The sequence below is a fragment of the Sipha flava genome, unplaced genomic scaffold, assembly GCF_003268045.1.
Source record: "Sipha flava isolate LNK unplaced genomic scaffold, YSA_version1 36_pilon_pilon, whole genome shotgun sequence".
Taxonomy (NCBI): domain Eukaryota; kingdom Metazoa; phylum Arthropoda; class Insecta; order Hemiptera; family Aphididae; genus Sipha; species Sipha flava.
This window is the reverse complement of record NW_020273076.1, coordinates 2,642,161-2,662,643: the sequence shown is the minus strand read 5'-3', so window position 1 is coordinate 2,662,643 and position 20,483 is coordinate 2,642,161. Positions and strand designations below refer to the sequence as shown.

The 20,483-nt window shown below is 27.1% G+C and overlaps 2 protein-coding genes across 4 annotated transcripts; one reads left to right on the top strand and one right to left on the bottom strand.

Moving 5' to 3' along the window:
- Positions 1 to 964: 964 nt before the first annotated feature.
- Positions 965 to 7,726, bottom strand: LOC112687881 (sideroflexin-2). Of its 2 annotated transcripts, none has more exons than XM_025560849.1 (9): positions 7,644 to 7,726; positions 2,500 to 2,664; positions 2,241 to 2,411; positions 1,970 to 2,168; positions 1,787 to 1,912; positions 1,663 to 1,729; positions 1,461 to 1,563; positions 1,301 to 1,348; positions 965 to 1,247 (listed from the first exon to the last, which is right to left on the bottom strand). In XM_025560849.1, the coding sequence occupies exons 1-9, from the start codon at positions 7,703 to 7,705 to the stop codon at positions 1,139 to 1,141; spliced, it is 1,050 nt and encodes a 349-aa protein (XP_025416634.1). In that variant the 5' UTR covers positions 7,706 to 7,726; the 3' UTR covers positions 965 to 1,138. The 2 variants fall into 2 exon arrangements, with proteins under 2 accessions (XP_025416634.1, XP_025416635.1); XM_025560850.1 differs by lacking the exon at positions 7,644 to 7,726 and adding an exon at positions 3,022 to 3,276 and having other exon boundaries at positions 1,139 to 1,247.
- A 325-nt stretch (positions 7,727 to 8,051) lies between these two features.
- On the top strand, positions 8,052 to 17,756 carry LOC112687880 (bromodomain adjacent to zinc finger domain protein 1A-like). Of its 2 annotated transcripts, XM_025560847.1 has the most exons (24): positions 8,072 to 8,184; positions 9,307 to 9,445; positions 9,520 to 9,659; positions 9,777 to 9,854; positions 9,919 to 10,135; positions 10,222 to 10,527; positions 11,281 to 11,458; positions 11,530 to 11,622; positions 11,997 to 12,198; positions 12,265 to 12,380; positions 12,464 to 12,626; positions 12,699 to 12,944; positions 13,014 to 13,434; positions 13,838 to 14,026; positions 14,089 to 14,178; positions 14,251 to 14,293; positions 14,522 to 14,647; positions 14,808 to 14,924; positions 14,989 to 15,128; positions 15,245 to 15,330; positions 15,651 to 15,808; positions 16,349 to 16,465; positions 17,180 to 17,522; positions 17,595 to 17,756. In XM_025560847.1, the coding sequence occupies exons 1-24, from the start codon at positions 8,072 to 8,074 to the stop codon at positions 17,710 to 17,712; spliced, it is 3,939 nt and encodes a 1,312-aa protein (XP_025416632.1). In that variant the 3' UTR covers positions 17,713 to 17,756. The 2 variants fall into 2 exon arrangements, with proteins under 2 accessions (XP_025416633.1, XP_025416632.1); XM_025560848.1 differs by lacking the exon at positions 16,349 to 16,465 and having other exon boundaries at positions 8,052 to 8,184.
- The last annotated feature ends 2,727 nt before the right edge of the window (positions 17,757 to 20,483 follow it).

The following is a 20,483-nucleotide window of genomic DNA, read 5'->3' as shown; positions in this document are numbered from 1 at the left end:
ACAGCAGGCTCAAAGGATTTTTCAACAGACATGAGCTTGGTGTTACAAAAAACGAGATCTAAAATCGAATCATGACAATTGTGAATATTATTTAACTGAAAGAACGAATAGGTTGCGGATGCTTCAGGTACACACAACGCTATGGGGGACGATGAAAAAGAGTAATGTAAACCACAATCATCATTATCCCATAATATTTCAGGTAGGTTATAGTCACCACAGAAAATATAAATATGGTCTTTGAACTGACAGGTTATAGATTCAATAGATTTGACGTAAGATTTATAAATATCAGGATTGGAATGTGGAGGAATATAAACACCACTACTATTATTATTATACTACTATTAATTATTATCATTTTAAAATAACCAAAAAATTACGATTTTGTAAATATTCATGGATATAGATAGGCTACATAGTCTACGATTTTCTTATAATAATAATAATAATAATTATAATAATAATATAAATAATAATAAAAAATAATATATCAGTGATATTTTTATTTAATAAAAAGCACTTATTATTATAAGATATTGTAAATTTTAATACCATACAAGTACTAATTATTGCTAATTAGTACTTCTTGATAATTGAATTAAATAATAGAAATATTTATTAATACAAATCATAGATTAACAGAATATTTATTAATTAAAATGTTAGAATTATCCAATTTTGTAAGATAAAAATTGAACAATAGTTAACATTTATTTCTGTAATACTAAAATAGATGTATAAAGCAATATGTAATTTTCTTCGCAGACTTTAAGTTATGATTTGATTCTAATAACAATAATGAATAGCATAAAAATTATTAACTTATGCTAAAAAGTGTGATATTTATTGGAAGCACTTGATACTTATAAAATATAGATTACATAATATGTTAAATACAATATCTAAGCAAAAAATACATACTTAAAAACTATTTTAAATTATTTTTTAAATTAATGAAACGTTTAAAATTAATATCCTATTAAAAAATAAAGTCATACACAAATTTGTCAGATTCTTAAAAAAAACTCAATTAAGACTACTGAAGAGTCAAAAACATCCCAATTAACCTAAAATAATTTTTTAATAAGTATTTAAGTAAATTTTAAAAATATTAGTATTAAATGAGATTATAATTTTACAGCCCTTTATTGCAATACACTACAGCTGGTGGGTTTTTGCAGTTGCTGACAATTTCGCAGTATGCAGAATTCTCAAATTTCTCTAATGTACTTAATTTAATGGGGCTAAAATAAGACAAATTATCAGATGAGTCAGACAAAATATATTAATAATATACCTGAACTGAGGGAATAGTGCACAAGCAGTTGGAACCATACCAATTAGACTGGAAAAAAAATTAATAAAAAAACCATCAATATTCAGATTAATTTTTATGATAGTAATATTTATTATACCTTAAAAGTTAATTAAATTTAATATAAAAATAAAATACGTACAAACAACCAACAGCAAGTGTTTGAAATGGTGCATGAATCCATGTACTTCGCTTAAACCAAGCACTTTTATTTTCAAGTTTTTCCATTATAACAGGCAATAATACTACATGCATTTATAATAAACAGAGTTAAAATTGTCAAGTTTAAACACTTATTTATTTTCATTTAATAAAAATAAATGTATATCAATATTGAAAATTACCCATTCCAGGTGCACACATAACAATTCTTGATAATACTACTTGAGATATTCCCTTAGCAGCAGCTAACTGAAATTAACAAGTATTTGTAAAACTACAAATAAAATTTTAGAGACAGAAACATACCTTGGAACATCCAACTCTATTTTTATCAGCATCAAAAACATCTACACCATTCAGTAATTCATTCTGACGCATTAACGGAATGTTCACACAATTTGCTGCTGCTACTGCGGCAAATGGAACATATCTCTAAAGTTTCAGCCTTATTAGAAACAATTAAAAACTTCAAAAACATTATTAAGTTACTTGAAAAAAGAGTGAAGCATGTTTAGATAAGTACTGCTTAAACTTGATGGATGTTACACAAGCCGCTATTGTAGCTGAGCCATAAGCTGCAGCCATTTGAGTCTGACTAAGTGGAGAGTTAGCATTACGATTAGTATAATTTACTAAAGCGTTGAAGGACTGATTAATCCATTGCCAAAATACTACTGCTGGTACAGTTCTTCAAAAATAAACAATTTTGAAATTAATTTTAATAAATCATGATTATATTATTTACAAAAATAAATTATACTTGTAAAAAGATAACATTGCTCCAGTAATAGCCATACCCCCAGGGACTTGGAAGCACATTCGGCCGAATACATTTTGCTTTTGTCCAGTATCTGGATGAAATGAACTTTCATATATCTGTTTAGCTGCTAACAGTTGTTCAGTAGTTGATCCAGGTGGAAGTGTACCATTACTATAAAAATTATAAAATTAAAATGTGTTTTTGAAATTACTAAAAGAATAGATAATAATTTTAGATTTATAAATAAATTGATACTTACAAATACGATGTTCGTAAAGATTTTGCTTCTTCTAATTCTTCATCAGTTTTTAAACATAACATAGGGTTTGTAGCCCAAAAATAATATTGCCACCGGCCAGCATAAGTACTTTGATCCCAAGGACATAGTTCCATCTTAAATTGCGAACTCATTGTTGGTGATTTCCTAGTAGAAAAATAAAAATATATTCCAATTTTTTAATACTGAAATAGAGACAAATTGTTGTCGAAAACTTGTTAAGCCAAAATAATGTGAAATAACGCCCAAACTAAATATTTTATTGCAGATATTTAACTAAATAATTCAATTAATTGAACTCTCTAGATGTATATAGGGTTAAATAATAGCAATGACCTAAATGATAAAAAAAAATCATTAAAATTACAATTTAACATATCGATTGTTTTTAGCATGACTAAACTTTATCAAATAATTACACTAAAATGTTTGTTCTTCATTTAATATTTTGATAATATTAGTATTAGTACATTACCATGAAAATTTAATATTCATGTGTATTACCTTAACAAAATTTCGTTTGGTTTCCAAACGGTTTTTATTTTTATTTTATTTTCAAATTCCAACGAAACACATCCCACTTGACTTTGGGATTGAAGTCGAAATACAATTTTTTCAGTCACCTAAGTATTTATAGCTTTCTTTTTTAATTTTCTAAGACACAGAAGAGAGAAATATGGCGCTGATAATGGAACTATTAAAAAATAATACATGTCACAGACATGACAGTTAATGTCACACAATGTGCTTATTAAAATTTGTTTAAATTGATAGGTATTGCATATGTTTGTTTATGGTGTACCGCCACGGCCATGGAAGAAATCGATAAAAAATTATTTCATGGTGAAATAAATATATAATGCTTTGCTATTACCACAGAACATTTTATATTGCATCCAAATGTTATTATCGAAGTATGTACATTAATTGCGTGTTTGAAAAAAATTCATTGTACGATTTACACAAATATTTATGAATGTTTGATACTATGTATCATTGATCAATTTTACAGTTAACCCAAGTTTTTTGGAGTGATTGAAATCTTCCAATATATTAATGACACAAAGAAATTAATGTTTATATTTAATATTAGATGGAATCTAACCTAACCCAGAATTTTAGGGGGATGATTTTAAAGGGACTTTTGAAAGGAGATTTTAAAAGTCACTGTTTTTACTTAACTATAGATTTAGTTATCACAGGCGTGCACAGACCTGTATTTCAGGGAGTGCCTACAATACTTTTAGGCCTTATCTTAACAATACGTGTTGATATATTTAATAAATTATAATGTTTAAATAATTAAATATATCTAACTTTAGTTTTTATTTAATATTACGATAAATTAGTCTTGATGAATATATTTTTCTCAGATAGCTTCAATTATTTATTGGTACTTTTGTTGTAAATTTTAGCTGTTATATTATCATAACAAATTATTGCATAAAAATTAAGAACATTTTATTTTATTTTTTTTATTATGAAATATAATTTATTTTTTACTCAATAAACATTTTAGAATAAATTACATTTAATTTTAACACCAGTTAAAATATAAGCCCCTTACTTTTAGCCTTAAATTGTAGGGCCATATTTAAAACATTTCACCCAGTGACTAGGCATTCCCTGTGCACACACATATGCCAGTTATGAAAATACGTTTAAAATTAAATACATGCATATATGTACATTAATGTAATAATGGATATGGTCATATAGTAGGGTTGCCAACATTTAATTTGAAAAATACCGGCCTACGTGTACCAAATAAAAAAAATCATAATTTTCAAATCATTTTTATTTAATATTATTAACATTACATTATGTTAAAATAATTAATTAAAGTAAGGTAAATTAGAAACTTTTAAATTTATATTTAGCGGTATTTTTCACAGCATTTAACAAATGTTTTTTATTTTGTATTTCTTCAAAGAACTCCGAATCACGTGACAGTTACAATTAGTTTTTATTATATAGGATTTTTTATTTTTTAATTTTTCGAAGACTGAACAATTTTTTTCATAGTTAACAGAGGCATTATCAGCACCAAAAGCTGTAATATTTTGTATATATAAACCAAGAGATTCAATTACAGAAGTAATCGTGTTATAAATTGACTGTGAAGATTCGCTCGGTTCCTCGTAAAAGTCTAAAAGATAATCTTTCACTCAATCTTCAAAATTAAATAATCTAACTACTAATGGAAAAAAATGTTGTACTTCCCTTAATTGAAGTGTCTGTAGATACATAAAAGGGAATAGAAGTAGGATATTTAAATTAAATTACTACTTTATCAACAGCGAAAGGACATAGTACATTATTGACGATAGCTTACATTTGATTCTACCCAGGTGAACTTTATTAGCTATCGTTGAATCTAAGAAATGTTTCGACTCTAATTTTACTCCACAATTGCTAGAAAAATAACTATGATGGTGTTTAACAACAAATGTTTAAAACTTAACCTATTGTAATATATAATTGGACTATTAATAAATGTTGATCTTTGTGAGTTAATTATCAATGCCATGGCCGGTTTTAGCTTTTTCAGCGTTCAGTGCAAGAATTATTTTGGCAATTCTTTACCTTAAACGACTTAAACATAATATGTTTACCAACATTCTGTCTGTTTAAGTTATATTATAACTTAAACAAATTGAATTTTGGTAACTGGAGGAGCCTCATTATACATATTATAACCTAAGCTTCGTTTATAATCATAAATGCTCAAAATAATTTTTCAAACGTGCATATTTGCCACATATATGTAAATCATTCAGAGACCAAACATAATAATACTTGTAATAATACAATGATAGTTTATAATACTGTATTTGTACCTTTAAGAGTGGCCTATCCTTGCATGTCGATAGAATAATAAATAATGATAATTATCAGGGCTCAGGAGTTAAAGCATTTGCTTATTTTTATAGATTGACTTAAAATGTAGCAGCGCTATAGAAGTGTATATCAAGTTATAAAACATACAATTATGAAATTTGAAAGTGCCTTTTTTAGCTTTTTTTCAGCAATTTTTAAAAAAAATGCATATTTCCAATTTTTCTGATTATTTTTGCTTATTTGACCAGTTTTTTTTAGGTTTTTATAGTTTTATCCTGCAAAGTCGTTTTATTGATAGAATTAAAATTAAAAATAATTCTTATCTTATTTACGATGTCACGTAGTTCGTCGTCATCCAAGGCATCGTTTTAGGGTTAACAAAGATATTCCAACGCTGAAAATAGAACTGAGTGTCAAACGTCAGAATGATCAAGAACAGAAAGAACAGTTTACATTTTATTTTTCAAAAAAAATTCCTTAAAAAATCCATTAAAATCCTTAAAGTCTTGAAAGTGAAGATTCATTTTTATTTCGTTTGATTTTTTAGTTATAATTTTAAAGTTTTTTTTTTATAATAAACATTTTTGCTTAATTTTAAATTTTTTAAATGTTTATTTCAGTGCTTATAATGATGTTTTTAAGCGCTTATTTTAATGATTTTAAGTGCTTAAAGACCTGAGCCCTGATAATTATAGTAGTAACCAAATTTATATTGAACCATGTCGTAATTTTTTTTTTATTTATAGGAGATAATTTGTGTCACCAACAATTGATCAAATTTAATTCTAATTTTGACACCTCTTACATGCCTTTTTGATTTTGGCACCCTGTGCCGTCACACGCGTCGATCGTATCTAAAGCCGGTCCTGATCAATGCATAAATAAACTAAATAATAACGGTGGAATCTTGATAACTTAAAAAACTAGGTAGATATCTAAAAAATTCCTGTTTATAAATTTTCAGATCATAAGATAAATTTTCCTTGAACTGACCAAGTTAGATATTACTTCATTATTATAAAATATAAAATGTATGCTTAAAACAATATTTGTTTATTCGCACATTATAACAATACTACAATCGAAACATTACACTACGGTATGGTAGTATTGCCAAGTAGAACAATGCTTATGAAGAGCATGCTTTTAAGAAGTAATCATGAACAAGTTAATGAGGAAATGGCAATAGAGGAAAATATAGTGGAGCAGTTGAAAATAGACAAGAAAACTACTAACAATGGAGATAGAACAATAATTGAATAAATAATAATAATTAACAAAGTCCGTTCGATATGCGCGCGATTTACAGACAAGACACCATCTAACGTAATATTTAGATATAAAATAATATGCCTAGAGTACTATCTATACTGCAGCACTATTAATCGAAATTTAAAAAAATTAAGGTTATAAGCAAAATGTTGAATGCGTTTTGTGCAAACCGGTTTCACAACCACGCGATGATCACGTTTTCGTGTATCGATCATTTTTTATGCCACAAAGATTTTCTGAAATGAAAACCAAAATAAGACTTTTAAGTATAGGTCCGATGGTATGAATAGAGCAGCGGACGCGATCTCGGAATGTATTAAAACAAACAGCAATGAAAAAACAGTAGACAATACGATGGATCGTAAGATAAATGGGGAATTCAAACATTGAAGTGTCGGAACGGAACGGTCTTGGAACGCAGGTTATCCACACTGCCGGCGTCGCAGTCGGAAGCGCGAGCAACGAGGCGATTCGAAAGTGTGGAACATCACTGCAGCGCTGGCGAAACGGTTTTCGTTGGCGTATAACATTCCAAAGACGACCTCGTAGACAATACAAGCCGACGACCATTTTGTGTATCGCGCGCCGCCGCCGCGGTCCCAGGCGCGCTAATCGCAACCGAACAGTGGCGGGACAGGAGAGGAAAAAAATTGTGGGGTTCTTCACCGCGTGATAATACCATAGAGTAATAATAATAATAATGCGGATCACGATAGGCCGCGCGTTATCAGGCGATTGAGATCGGTGCTACATTCACGGTGGCCGGGATCCTTGCGGTTCGCGTTCTAGAAGGGACCGTCAGGATTGCAGGAGCTGTATGAAGAGGAGGGTTGGAGGAGAGTACGAAAAAATAAATAAACGAACGGGCGGGAAAAGTTGCATCACCCTCGTCCGTTGCGTAGTTGCGAAGCCGCCGCGGTACCAATCTGATGTTAGCACCGGTCTCCTCGCGCGTATAATCACGGCGGCGATTATTGTTGTATAAGTTTTTTTATTTATTTATTTTTTCCTACCGTTTATATACATTCATATACGCTCTGTCCGCATTATACGTCCCGCCACTGCCGTTGCTCATGGACGGACGCGGGTTTTGTTGTCGTCCCGCTGAATGTTATTGTTTCGCGTTTCTCGTGCGACCGTCGACGATTACCGTTTGCCCGTGTGTAGAACGACCAGACACTTAACCGTCGATCCGCACGTCATCGTCGCTGCTTTCTGTCTTCTTCTCGGCTCCGGCGACCGACCGGTTACTGGTTAACCGTGCGAGAGTCTGGTGTGCTTGTGTGCGCGCGCGCGCGCTCCCGCGTTTGTGTCGTGACAGACCTGCAACTGCGGTCAACTACGCGCCAACAGCTGGACTCGCGGTCGCCAACACCGTACGACATCCGATTTGGGACACGGGACAACAACGAACACCGAGCCACCATCCGCCTGACGGGATATGCCTCTGTTGCACAGAAAACCGTTCGTCAGGAACCCCGTGCCCAGGGGCCTGAGGGATACGGACGAGGTGTTCTACTGCGAATTGACCAAGGAAATTTTTCTTAGTTATGAGTGAGTACGCTTGTTCGCTGTGTCTCGTGTCTTAGAAGCGGACACGCGGGTCTCGAGATGGCGGCGGCTGCAGCCCAGTTAAATCCGCCCGCGAGTTTCACATGGTGCTCCACGATCGATTGATGTGCGGCGCCCACGCTTAGGTCGGAACAGTCTCGTTTTCCGTCCGTTTTTCCGTTTCCGCCGTGTTTGCTTTTCATGACGATTCCTTGTATGATCCCTCGACCGCGTCAACGTCACTTTCACCCCGTTTTTTTTTCGCGTTCTCTCAATTCGAGGTTAATTCTTTGTTTTTCAATTTCACTCGATGTTCATAGACGAAAAAGCGATTTTTGTTTTTCTTTCACTCGTTTTTGATTTGATTGGTATATTTAATACTATCAAAAAAAATTGTTCCTACTTACAACAAAATTTTCTTGTCTCTAATCTACTCTTACTAGTATTTCACTTGAAATGTGTCCAAACAAAATGTTGCATTTGCTTTAAATTGTTTTTCGACATTTTATAATAAAATAATGTGCAGAATAACACTAGAGTTTTACAATTACCTAATGGTGTCCTTTAGAGTTTAGCCAGTTATATTTTGAGTTATGTCTAGCACACAGAACAAAGAAAACTTAAATTTGTATTACATAATATGGTAACTTAAAAATAACCTAGCTAACTTTCAGAAGTGTCTTATACATTTTTCAATGGGTTCTAATTAATTTTTTATTGAACGAGTTTGAATTATTACATCAAGTGACTATGTCATAATAATTAGTATTAAAACTATTATACTTTAAAATTTCCCTAAATTATTAGTTCAATGTACATCAAATAACTGTTCCTAATACTTGGTGTTAGCCTGTTATTGGGGCAATGTCAGAACATGTAGCTGACTATTACAATATATTAATTTTTCTATTAGAATATCTAGATAAAATTATATTGACTATTTAATTTAAGATTGTAAATACTATCAAGGTTAGACAGTTGGGGATAAAGCTGTTATTTTCGGCACTCGAGAATATGGCTATATTAGTTAGTTGTAAAAATAGGATTGTATTAAAAATGCTTTCTGTTAAGATATGATTTAATTAAATATTTTTAGTTTTAATTATTTTTTATTTATTTATGCAGGCATTATGTGGAAAGAATTATTTTATGTAATTCACTAGTATGGTCATGTGAGTTGACTGGTAAAAAAAATATGACTTATAAAGAAGCACAAGATTGTGAACTAGAGTCAAAAAAAATGTTAAATGATTTTCCAAATGAGGTAACAATAAATTTTATTTTTTAAAATAGTAAAAATGTTCCTTCATTTAGATAATAATATATTTTATATTTTAGCTTCAAAAGCCCATTTTGTATTTATTGTCATTGACAAAATGTTCTTCATTGAAAGAGCTTATAGAACAAATATTTAATTATGTAAGATATCGATATTTTGTGTCAGAAATAGTGGATGTTGCTTTAGAACAAGATCAATGGTAAGCTTTGTTCCAAACATGAATATTGAATCTTGTATACAGAGTTTTAGTATTTATATTACATATTTTAAATAAAATTGAAATAAGTTTGTATACTGAATGATTATTCATTTATAGGTTAAAATGTAGAGTTTTAGCTGTGCATGCACCTTCTGACCAAAAAATTGCTGAAAGAAATCATCGTACTCCAACAAAGTATTTATTTTGTAACTAATTTTTTTCTTTTTTCAAATTTATATTTTGTATTATTTTTTTACAGAAAATCTAATGACAGTAATTCAAGTGCAGCTCTTGCATTTTATAGTTATGATGTAGAACTGCTCAGTCCAAAAAAAAAACAAAATCCCAACAATGAACCAATATATAGAGTGGACGGTGTTCAAATTAAAAGATCAAAAGCTTGTTTTACAAGAGATAGGTGTAGATTTTTTATAACTCATAATGTTGAATATAAAAATGGTTTAATTTCATTAAAGGTAATTTTGATTTAAACTTACTCAAATATAGTAGTATAGTTATGCATTTATTTATAGTTTTTATAATTAGGGTATTAATCTTTTAGGACAATGTTGCAAATAGTATTGCTAATTTAAAATTTGAAGATATATTTAGTGGAGAACCTCCTCAATTTTCTGAAACAAAAAAGAACAAAGTATTATCCAAAAATGGATTGACTAAAAAATTTAATAAATTAATGAACGGAGAGCCATCTAAAAAAGATGATAAATCAATGCAAGAAATGGTTGAAAAATTGAAAGAAGAAAAATTAAAAATAAAAGAAAAAAGAAAAGAAGAAAAAGAAAAGTTTTCAAAATTTATGAAAGAATGGAGCAAGAAAAAAGAAGATCTTGAATTGGAAAATTTGAAAGCAAGTACAATCTTAATTTTAATAAAATATAAATTAAAAAGTATTTAATATTTAATACTTAAAAATTAATATATAAATAAACAACTAATAGTTTATAAACAAGTAAATAAATAAAAGCTTAGCCTGAAGTATTATTATATTTGTTAAAAACCTGTTTCAAATTATAAATTGTTAGGTATATACAAAGTTAATAAAATCAAGTATAAAAAATATAGAAATTAATTTATATTTTAATTTTGAATTCAATTTTTTTTTTTTGTCTAACTGATGGTTTAGAAGGTGGTATTTACGCTATATTGGTTAAACAATTTAATTAAATTTAAATTAAGTACTATAAATAAAATTATTTTTTCAGTTGTAGGTTATTTCCTGTAATTACTTATCACATATTATTTTATAACAGAATTATCAGTTGAATATTTAGAGATAAATTTAAGGGGTCTTGATAGCCTTCCAATATTTTTGGTATTCAGTATTTAATTTTAAATGAAAATATCTTAATAACACAATTGATAGCTTTTTGTTGCGGAAATGTTTTATTTCCCTCTCTATGAAATATTTTAACATATACTACTGAGACATTACATTTTATATTTATACAGATGGTATATAGTCAAATAATAACTATCTACTTAATACATATACATATTGTATATATTAATTTTTGTTATTAATTTATAGAACAGCAAAATCTATGTAGTATTAAAACTGCATTTAATTAAATATTTATTGTTAATAAGGTTCTTCTTTTAGGTATTGCCTAATGTAAATCCTGTAAATTTACGAATTCCAAATGAATGTTTTGGAGATTTCATTATGATTTATGAATTTTTTCATAATTTTTGGTCTCAACTTGATGCAGGCAGTTATTTTCCTCAAGGAATGAGTATAGAATTATTAGAAAGGTGTTTGGTCGAAGAAGAAATTACAGGTAAATTTATAAAATTTGTTTTCTAAGAGTTTGATATATTTCTGGTATTAATTGAGTTTTTATTATTTTAGGTCCATTAAATACTTTGATTCAAGTGTTATTAACAACAATATTTGATCTTGAAGATGATGAAGAAGCTGATATGAAAGATAGTCATATGACAGGTTGGCTCTCTCTTTAAATCTTAACTATTTGTGTTAATATTAAAACTCTAAGATGGTATACTTCAGATTTATTAATTCATGGTATACTCAAAACTCTATTTTATAAATATCATGTATATAAACTTTAAAATTTATTTGATATATTTAATTTCGGGGGGGGGGGGGGAAATTAAGTATTCAGTTCTGAAAAAATTATATTTGATAAACAAATATATATCTATATGTATATAATTTATATATTTATGTACATGAATATAAATTATACTAGAGATTATATGTTTCTAGCATGTTTTCAATGTTCTACCTAAAAATCTATGTTGTTAAGATGTACATCTTAAATATTTTGTTTGTTTAAAACTCTAAATATAATTTAGGTTGGGAACCAGCATATCATATAATTGATGGTAAATTGAAAACTGCTGTACAGCTAGCAACTGATGTTAAAAATTGGACAGTACAGCATTTGGGTCAACCATTAAATAAAATAACATTACAACCAACTGTAATATCAGAAGTTCTAAGAATTCATTTATTATCATCTGGTGGAAAACATTCTGATCGAATGGCGAAGTGGATGTAATTAATTATAAAAAATACTACTTATTTATTATATTTGCAATAATTATTTTCCAAATTTTTAAGATACCATGAAAGAGGAAACTATTGTCTTACAGATGATCCTGGACTTTATTTTAGATTACAACATCCAGACGTATTAGAAGCACTTAGTCATCATCATATTTCATGCTTATCAATTCGTAAGTTATAAAAATAAAAATATTTTATTTTTAATTTAGTTGATTAAGTTTGTATTTTTATTCCATTTATTTTGTTAATGTAGCTAACAAAATGATGATAATTAATTGTTTGAGTAATCAAATTCTAACATTTTCTTCATATCGAGTACAGTTACAAAATACAGTTATTAAGGTAAAAAATGCTAGACTAGAAGTAAAAAATGCACAAACAGCTGAAAAGAAAAAAACTCAAGAAATGGTTCAAAAGTAAATTTTTTTATTTATTATTTAAGTTTTTTTAAATGTTTAATCATTGAAAATTAAATTTTTTATTTCTAGAAAGAAGGAAATGAAGGTATTAAATGGTGAAACACAGACAACTGTGGACACTCCTGATCAAAAAGCCATTAATAATAGATTAAATGAATGGAATAAAAAGCTTGTTGAATTAACTGATTTGGGTATGACTGCTCAAATATTACCTCTTGGTACAGATAGAGCATATAGAAGGTATTGGTTGTTTGCATCTATGCCCGGATTGTTTATAGAAGATAATGAGCCTAATCCTGGAACTTGCTTGCCTGAGTAATAAATAATATAATTATAATTCTATGTATAATTTTTTTTCTTTAACTTTGGTTTTTATTATTATAGAGGGACACCTATTTGTAATATCACTGAAAATGATCCTGTATCTTATGTTAAAATACTTTTTGAAATGAATGAGAAAGAAAATGTTGGTGAAGCAAGAGCCAGTTTGGCCAATACACCATCAAAAAAAAAACTCTTTGATAGTAGCAACAATACATCACTTATGACTAATGGAAGCTTTGTTGATCAAACAAAGTTGTTGTGTTGTACTGGGCCTGACAATCAATGTCCAGTGCATGAACCAAATCATAACAGACTTACATGGGGCTATTTTAACTCTCCTGATGAATTAGAAACATTAATTGATAGTTTGAATTCAAGAGGGTTAAGAGAAAGTGAACTAAAGAAAATGTTACTACAAGAAAAACCTCGTATACTTTCAAGCATGGAAAAGTGTACCAGTTGTCTATTAAATCCATCATTGGTAAGTGATATAAATGTGTTTAATTTATTAATAATTATATAGTATAGTTTTTTTTTTTAATGTTCATTTATTTTTTAATTCGTTTTTTGCTATCAATTTATAATTTTTAATCTTTTTTTTCCAAACCTGATATATATAATTTTTTCAATATATAAAAATCATATATGAAATCAGTAGTTAATTTTTTAATTGTATTTGAAGTTGAAATTAGTGAGATAGATTGTCAGGATTATTATGAAGAATTTTGATTCATTGTTCCTCCTAATTTTAACTATAATATTACTACTAGTTTTAAATTTTTATGTATCAACATTTATGAGAAGTATTCCTTAATTTATGAAAATAATTAATCTCGGTTTTTTGTATGTTTTATGTATTATTTTTACTTATTAACTATTTTTAGATGGCTGAAGATGATAGAAGACTTCAAAAACGTTTAAAAACAGAGTTTTCAGAATTTAAGAAACTTAATGTTAAATTTCTTCGTGTAGATTCTGATGTCGATTTATCTATGGAATTAACTCTTAGAGAGTATATTTTATATTTGGAAAGAAGATTAAATACTTCAGCACTTGGTAGTTTTGGTTCAAAAGTAAGTTTCTAAATAATTTATGCATAATAGATAAGTTTGGTATACTTTTATTGTTACTATAGGTTTCCAATAGAGATCAGTGGAGAGAGAATATTTCAAATGGCATTTATAAAGTCAATGGTATATTATCATGGGGAAACAGGAGTAAAGCTGTATGTTATATATTTATATATATATATATTAAATATTTATTATCATGATATGTATTTGTTTAAATTTTTTAGAATGGTGATAACATTGAAAAAGCTGGTTCCCCAGATCCTCTGAGTAAGTATACATGTAAACAAGTGAAACCTTCATTAATGAACAATTAGTAACAAATGTATGAGCATTATTGGTTTTATTTGGTTTTCAATTATTGAAAAATTATTTTGATCAAATTTAAAAAAAAAAAAAAATTACTGGTATTTTACAATGTAATGTTTGTAAATTATAGTTATGCTATAAATATAATTAAATATATTCATAATCAAATTAATAAATATGTTATTGTAGATTACCTAGATCCAGTTAAGTTTGTGGTTGCTGATATTAAAGCTGACAAAAAAATTTTTGACATGGCTTCTATTATCCTTAAAATAGAGCAATCTATTGAACCAAAATTTCTTAGAAGACCTTTAGGTACTTATAAATGATATATTTTAATTAATAAAAAATATTTTATGTAGTTATATTGAAAATTATTAATAAATAAGTCTTATAGTATACAAATTAAATTTTTTATTCATAAAAGCCATTTTCAATTTATTATTCTGAAATGTATTTAATTGTATTCTTATAGGTTATGACAGAAAAGAAAAAATGAATTGTGCCATTAATCCACAAATGGATAAATGGGAAATGTCTCTAATGAGTTCATTAAATTTTTCGCAATTATTTTTGCATTTAATTACATTAGGTATTCAAACTAAATTATCTCAAATAGCTCACAATTATTTTTTAATACTTTAATTTTTTTTTAGAAAAAAGTATTGAATGGTCAAAATCAATTATGAAAGTTAATTGTGTCTTATGTCGAAGTAACAAGGATGAAGATGTCATGTTGTTATGTGACAATTGCAATAAAGGTCATCATATCTATTGTTTAAAACCTAAACTTAAGGTATTGTTATTATATATTAATTTAATAATATTATATTTATTATTATTGATACTACATAGAACTAGTAATAAATATTATTAAAAATAATAACAAATATAACAATTGTGTATTCATAGAAAATTCCCCAAGGCGATTGGTTTTGTCAAAAATGTAAGCCTATAGAAAAAAATAATCCTGAAGAAGATGAACCTGAAGAAAAAATGTAAGTTTTAATGTTTAATTTAATAAGTGTATAACCTAGTTTAATTAAAAATGAAAAACTCAACCACTCAAGTGCTTCATTATTTGTGCATAAATCAATTACTAACCATAAAATATTTTATGGTGTGAAAAGGGTAGAGAGAGGTTTCTTATGTGTAAGTTATACCTTAAATAAAGTTATAGGTGTAGAACAAGTAACAGTTTTAAAAAAATAACTTTAAATAATAATTTAAAAAATAATAAGTTCAAAATGTTAATTATCTTCTATTTTATGTTTTTTTAATGATTTGCATTTTTTATGTGTATTTACTTTTTTTACAGTAAAATTGATATTTGTCATGTTTGTAAAGAAGAAGGGTCTGTAATAACTTGTGATGACTGTTTAAAAAATTATCATTTAGCTTGTCTTAATCCACCTAAACGTGCACCACCAAAACGAAATTGGACATGCTTTAGTTGTCGACAAACATCATGTAAAGGTAATATTTTCTAGTATTTCTTTGTGTTAATGGTTGTAGTTTATATCTTCTAATGTTAATCATTTCTTCGTAAATATTGAAGTATGTGTATTATGGTATATACACTATACAGTATACTTGGAAACTTAAGTATAAAACAATATTGGGAGTATTGATATTTTAATTACTAATATAAATTAAAAGCTCAATTGCTTATTGTAAATGCAATTTTTACTGTTGTTTAATTATGAATGACATAAGTGCATGTTTATTTAAAGTTGTCTTATTAATAAAAAATGTACTGAGATACATAATCAAGTATGTGTATATTTCATATTGGCATTTAAGTTTTGATAAAAATATTTGAATTTGAATAAGACTTATTTAAATGTTTACAATGCACTAAATCACAAACTCCAGTTTAGAATCTTGTACATGATTTTACTTTATTTTTGAAAATTTCCAAAAATTTTATTATTAAACTAATTTAACTAAGGTCGGTGATAGAAATCAACTCATAACTATCCAATCCTATTTCAATTGGATGAATATTATTTACAGATGAATTGGAACAGGTTGAGGTGGAAAGGTATAGCAGGCGGAAGAGTTCGCAAGCTGCCACTGCCAAAATATCTGAATTTGCCCGGCAACTTTTACATACGTCAGCCAGATGTTATGGTCTGTCTCTGATGTCATATTTATTAATTTTCAGTTTTACCAAAATAATTTTGATGATTTATCTTAGCGCAGATCCAGACTGTGTATATTTCTAACAATCCTAATTTCTTCTACTTATATATAATGCTAGTTTTTGTAAAGTTTTAAGTAGAGAAAATCAACTAATTATTTTATTAAAACTGATTTTCAGATTGATTTATAATTCTTATATGATTGAATAAGAATTGTGTTTTTTTTTTAATTGATTTTGTGATTTCTGGATCTGTATTATACAATATTTCATTAATACTACTGCATGTTAAACGTATTTATTAAAATATTCTATTTGTCTTTATTTCAACTCAAATAAATCAGTTGGTGGTTTTTTTTCTGATAGATTAGTTGTTTTTTTATATTGTTATTGTGATATTTAATTTGGTTTGATTTATAAATAACTAATAGTTCATTTTAAAATATATACATATACCTATGTATAACAAATTAATATTCCATTAAAAAAAATTAGTAGTTATACATAAATATATATATATACATACAATTTTAGCATGTTTAGATATTAGAGGTCAAATATTTTATTGATATTGTCATTTTGGTTAAGTTTGGGTACAATTGCCATCGTAAAATGTAATTGAGTTTACTATAAATTTTGCATGAGTTTAATTTTAATAAATATCAAGTACTAATAAAATTATTTTTTTATTTTTATTTATTAAGGTGAAGAAGAAAGTATTACTGAAGAGAAAAGTAGAAGACGGGGAAGAAATTCAGAACAAGCAACTTTGACTTCATCTGGAGATTTGCCATTGGATAATGCACTTCTACAGTTACTTTTAAACCAAGTCATGCATCATCCAGAAGCATGGCCATTTTTACGACCTGTTACTAAGTCTCAGTGCCCTGATTACCATTCAATAATAAAAACTCCAATGGATTTGGGTACCGTAAAGTATAAGCTTAATATGCTGTCATATAGAACAAATGCAGATTTATTAAGTGATATGGAATTGATATTTGAAAATTGCTTTTACTACAATTCAGAAAATTCTGAAGTTTTTAAGTAAGTAATTTATTAAAATTATAATTTATATAAAATTGATGTATTTAATATTTACTAATTTTCTTTCTTTAGATGCGGTGAACAAGTATACAATTATTATAAAAAATTATGCCAAGAATGTAATTTGAAAGATTGTGAAGATGATGAATATAATGGCCCTCCTGTTAAAAAATCAAAACATAGCTTATAAATTATTATAAAAAGTTATAGTAAAAGTTATGAGTAAAAGTTTTATTTGATTGGTGTTTCTTTACACAATCATCTAATTTTAAAAGTGAACATGTTAAATAATTATTCACTACACCTTCCAATATATTTTAGTTCATATACCAGTTCCAAACTCACATTTGTAAGAATTGAATATATTTCTGATAGTTCTTAAGGTGAATATAAATATTTGATAGAATATGTTAGTTTATATAAATTAAATTATAATTATTTTTTCTACTTGGCAATGATGCTTTCCTCCACCACGCAAATGACGAAAAGTGTATTGTGATCCTTTCTATTAATAATAGAGTTAACTTGCTGTATATTAATGCTAACATTTGTTTAGATAACAAATTTGTTTTTATATAAAACCATTGAAACATCTCTTTATTATTTTATTATTGTGATTTTTAAAAAAAAAAATTTTTATTCAAGTACAACAATTAATATAATTCTATGTTTAGACATTAAATAAGTCTAAGTGAAATAATACATCATAATACTACTTTATTTTCAGTTTTATGAATGAGATTAAACTTTTTAGTAATAATTAATGTTAGATGATTGTTGAACTAAATTAGTTCAACTTCCATTATAATTACGGTTTATTTTTACTAGCTTAACATTATTATTATAATTGATAATTTTACTTGTATATCGATCCTTGGCTCAAAACCATTTGTCCTTTGTAATATATAAAACAATTTCTTTTTAATACATTGAGCCTAGTGCTACATGATGTTACTAATTTTAAATTCAATAAATATATGTAATTATGCGTTTATGCATTAGATAAACGTGGTCCATATTTATTTTCTATATTTAAAAGTATTTTAATTTGTGTAATTCAATTCCTATTTTCATATTTTTTACTTAATATTAGTATTTTCTTTTTTTTTTTTAGTTAAACATTAGTATTTACATTAAATTTTTTATTTTAAGTGAAGACTGTTTTATTTTATTGTTTTGCCAATAATCCATAATCTACCTGCAGTTATAAGACAATGATTTAAATATTTAAATAATGTATTGTACTACATAAAATAATGGAGACGTATAATCTTTTTTTTCATTAGTAAAACAATTTTTGTATTTAATTACTTAATATGCATTTCTTGGGATGTAACATTTTAGTGTAATCTACACACTATGTTGTAAAATTTATATTTGAGCTTATCACTAATTATACCTATTTCTTAATGATTGATAAATCATACTTTAAAAAGTAAATATTTCACATAATGATTGCTTATGAATAGGGAACAGATTTATATGTAATAAAAATACAGAAATATGTACATATATATGGAAGTGTAATTTATAAAATGTGTGCTTAAAATATCCAAATATGTGGGGAAAAAATGTAATTAAAAAAAAAAAAAAAAAAACAATTGTAATTATTAAATTATCAAAATGATTTGTTGCATTGAATTATTACAATTTCTTTTAAATAATTGAATGTTAAATGTCACCTATTAGGTCTCATTATATTTTTAAAACAGCTAGATGATTATTCCACATTAACCAAAATGTAATTTGAGTATATTTGAAGCACATAATATCAGAAGGCGATAACTCCAAATTTTTGGAAGGGTGTCTTCTGTTAATTATGTCATTGATTGTTTTGAAATCAATATAGCCTGGATTTTTTTGATTTTTCTTTTTTACAACATCTATTGTTCTGCTTATAAGTTTTAATTTTTCAATCGCTGATTTGATAATTTGCATACTATCATTTAAGGATATATTTTTTGCTTCTAATTTTGTAATTGTATGTGCAATAAAACTAAAATTCAGTGAGATGAAAATTAAATTATTTTTCAATATTGCATTTTGCACAATATTTTGAGCTTTTTCAATAGCGATAGAAGTTTCTGGATCTAATTTTGGAATAAATTCTTGTATTTTCGTATGAAGAAAACATATGAATGATGAAATGATAAAATACGTTTAAAAATATTTACAAATTAATGAATTATGTAAAATAAAAGTAGCATAATTTTAATAAGAATGATTTAAATCATGAAAATTCTTATTGAATCTAAAATATGTTATTTTAATAAAAACATGCATTTACTTAAAAATCCGTTCCCTACTTATGAATAAAGATTATAAATATATTATTAACTCATATTTGATTGAAGTAACAATTACTATTACATTGCCTAGCTTCAAAAATTCTTTGATTAAAAGTTCAATGTGAAATATTTATAGAATAATAATTATATAATTTTAAGATATTTATTTATGGTTAATAAACGTGATTATAATCAAAGATTATTTATAATATGCAGAAGTATTTACTTCTACATATCAATACTATTAAGTACTTTTAAATGACGCCACAATTCGGTGTTGCCTAATAGTGTTTTAGGAGATACCTTAATCTTATTTATTAGTAAATTATTTATTTTGTCGCAAATAATGCAGACACAGTGGATAATGCTTATGAGGAAGATAATGGAAATCACCCATATATCGTGGTATAACAAATTGTATCTTGTTCTGGCTATTGGGTAATGAGTCTATCATAGACCGTTTATGATGAAAGTAAACATCATTGTCGTCTCATAATCTAATAAATTCTTCGATGTCACTGAATTAAATGGCTTCGATTGCACTAGCGTTAGGAACATGGTTCGCGCATTTCGAATTATGCCGCAATTTAATCACCTGTTCTATCCATCGTTTCTTCCAAACGTATCAGAACTATACCTTGGGCCCGTGTTATCAAGTCAAAACTGAATTCCG

What these genes read in the sequence shown, in the direction of transcription:
- LOC112687881 (XM_025560849.1), bottom strand. Translation starts at nt 7,705, where the DNA reads ATGAGCAACGGCAGTGGCGGGACGTATAATGCGGACAGAGCGTATATG. An exon ending in ATGCTTCACTCTTTTTTCAA is followed by an intron (nt 1,913 to 1,969) that starts GTAACTTAATAA and finishes CTGAAACTTTAG; the next exon opens with AGATATGTTCCATTTGCCGC. An exon ending in TATGTGTGCACCTGGAATGG is followed by an intron (nt 1,564 to 1,662) that starts GTAATTTTCAAT and finishes AAATGCATGTAG; the next exon opens with TATTATTGCCTGTTATAATG.
- LOC112687880 (XM_025560847.1), top strand. Translation starts at nt 8,072, where the DNA reads ATGCCTCTGTTGCACAGAAAACCGTTCGTCAGGAACCCCGTGCCCAGG. An exon ending in AATCATCGTACTCCAACAAA is followed by an intron (nt 9,855 to 9,918) that starts GTATTTATTTTG and finishes ATTTTTTTACAG; the next exon opens with AAAATCTAATGACAGTAATT. An exon ending in TGGTTCCCCAGATCCTCTGA is followed by an intron (nt 14,294 to 14,521) that starts GTAAGTATACAT and finishes ATGTTATTGTAG; the next exon opens with ATTACCTAGATCCAGTTAAG.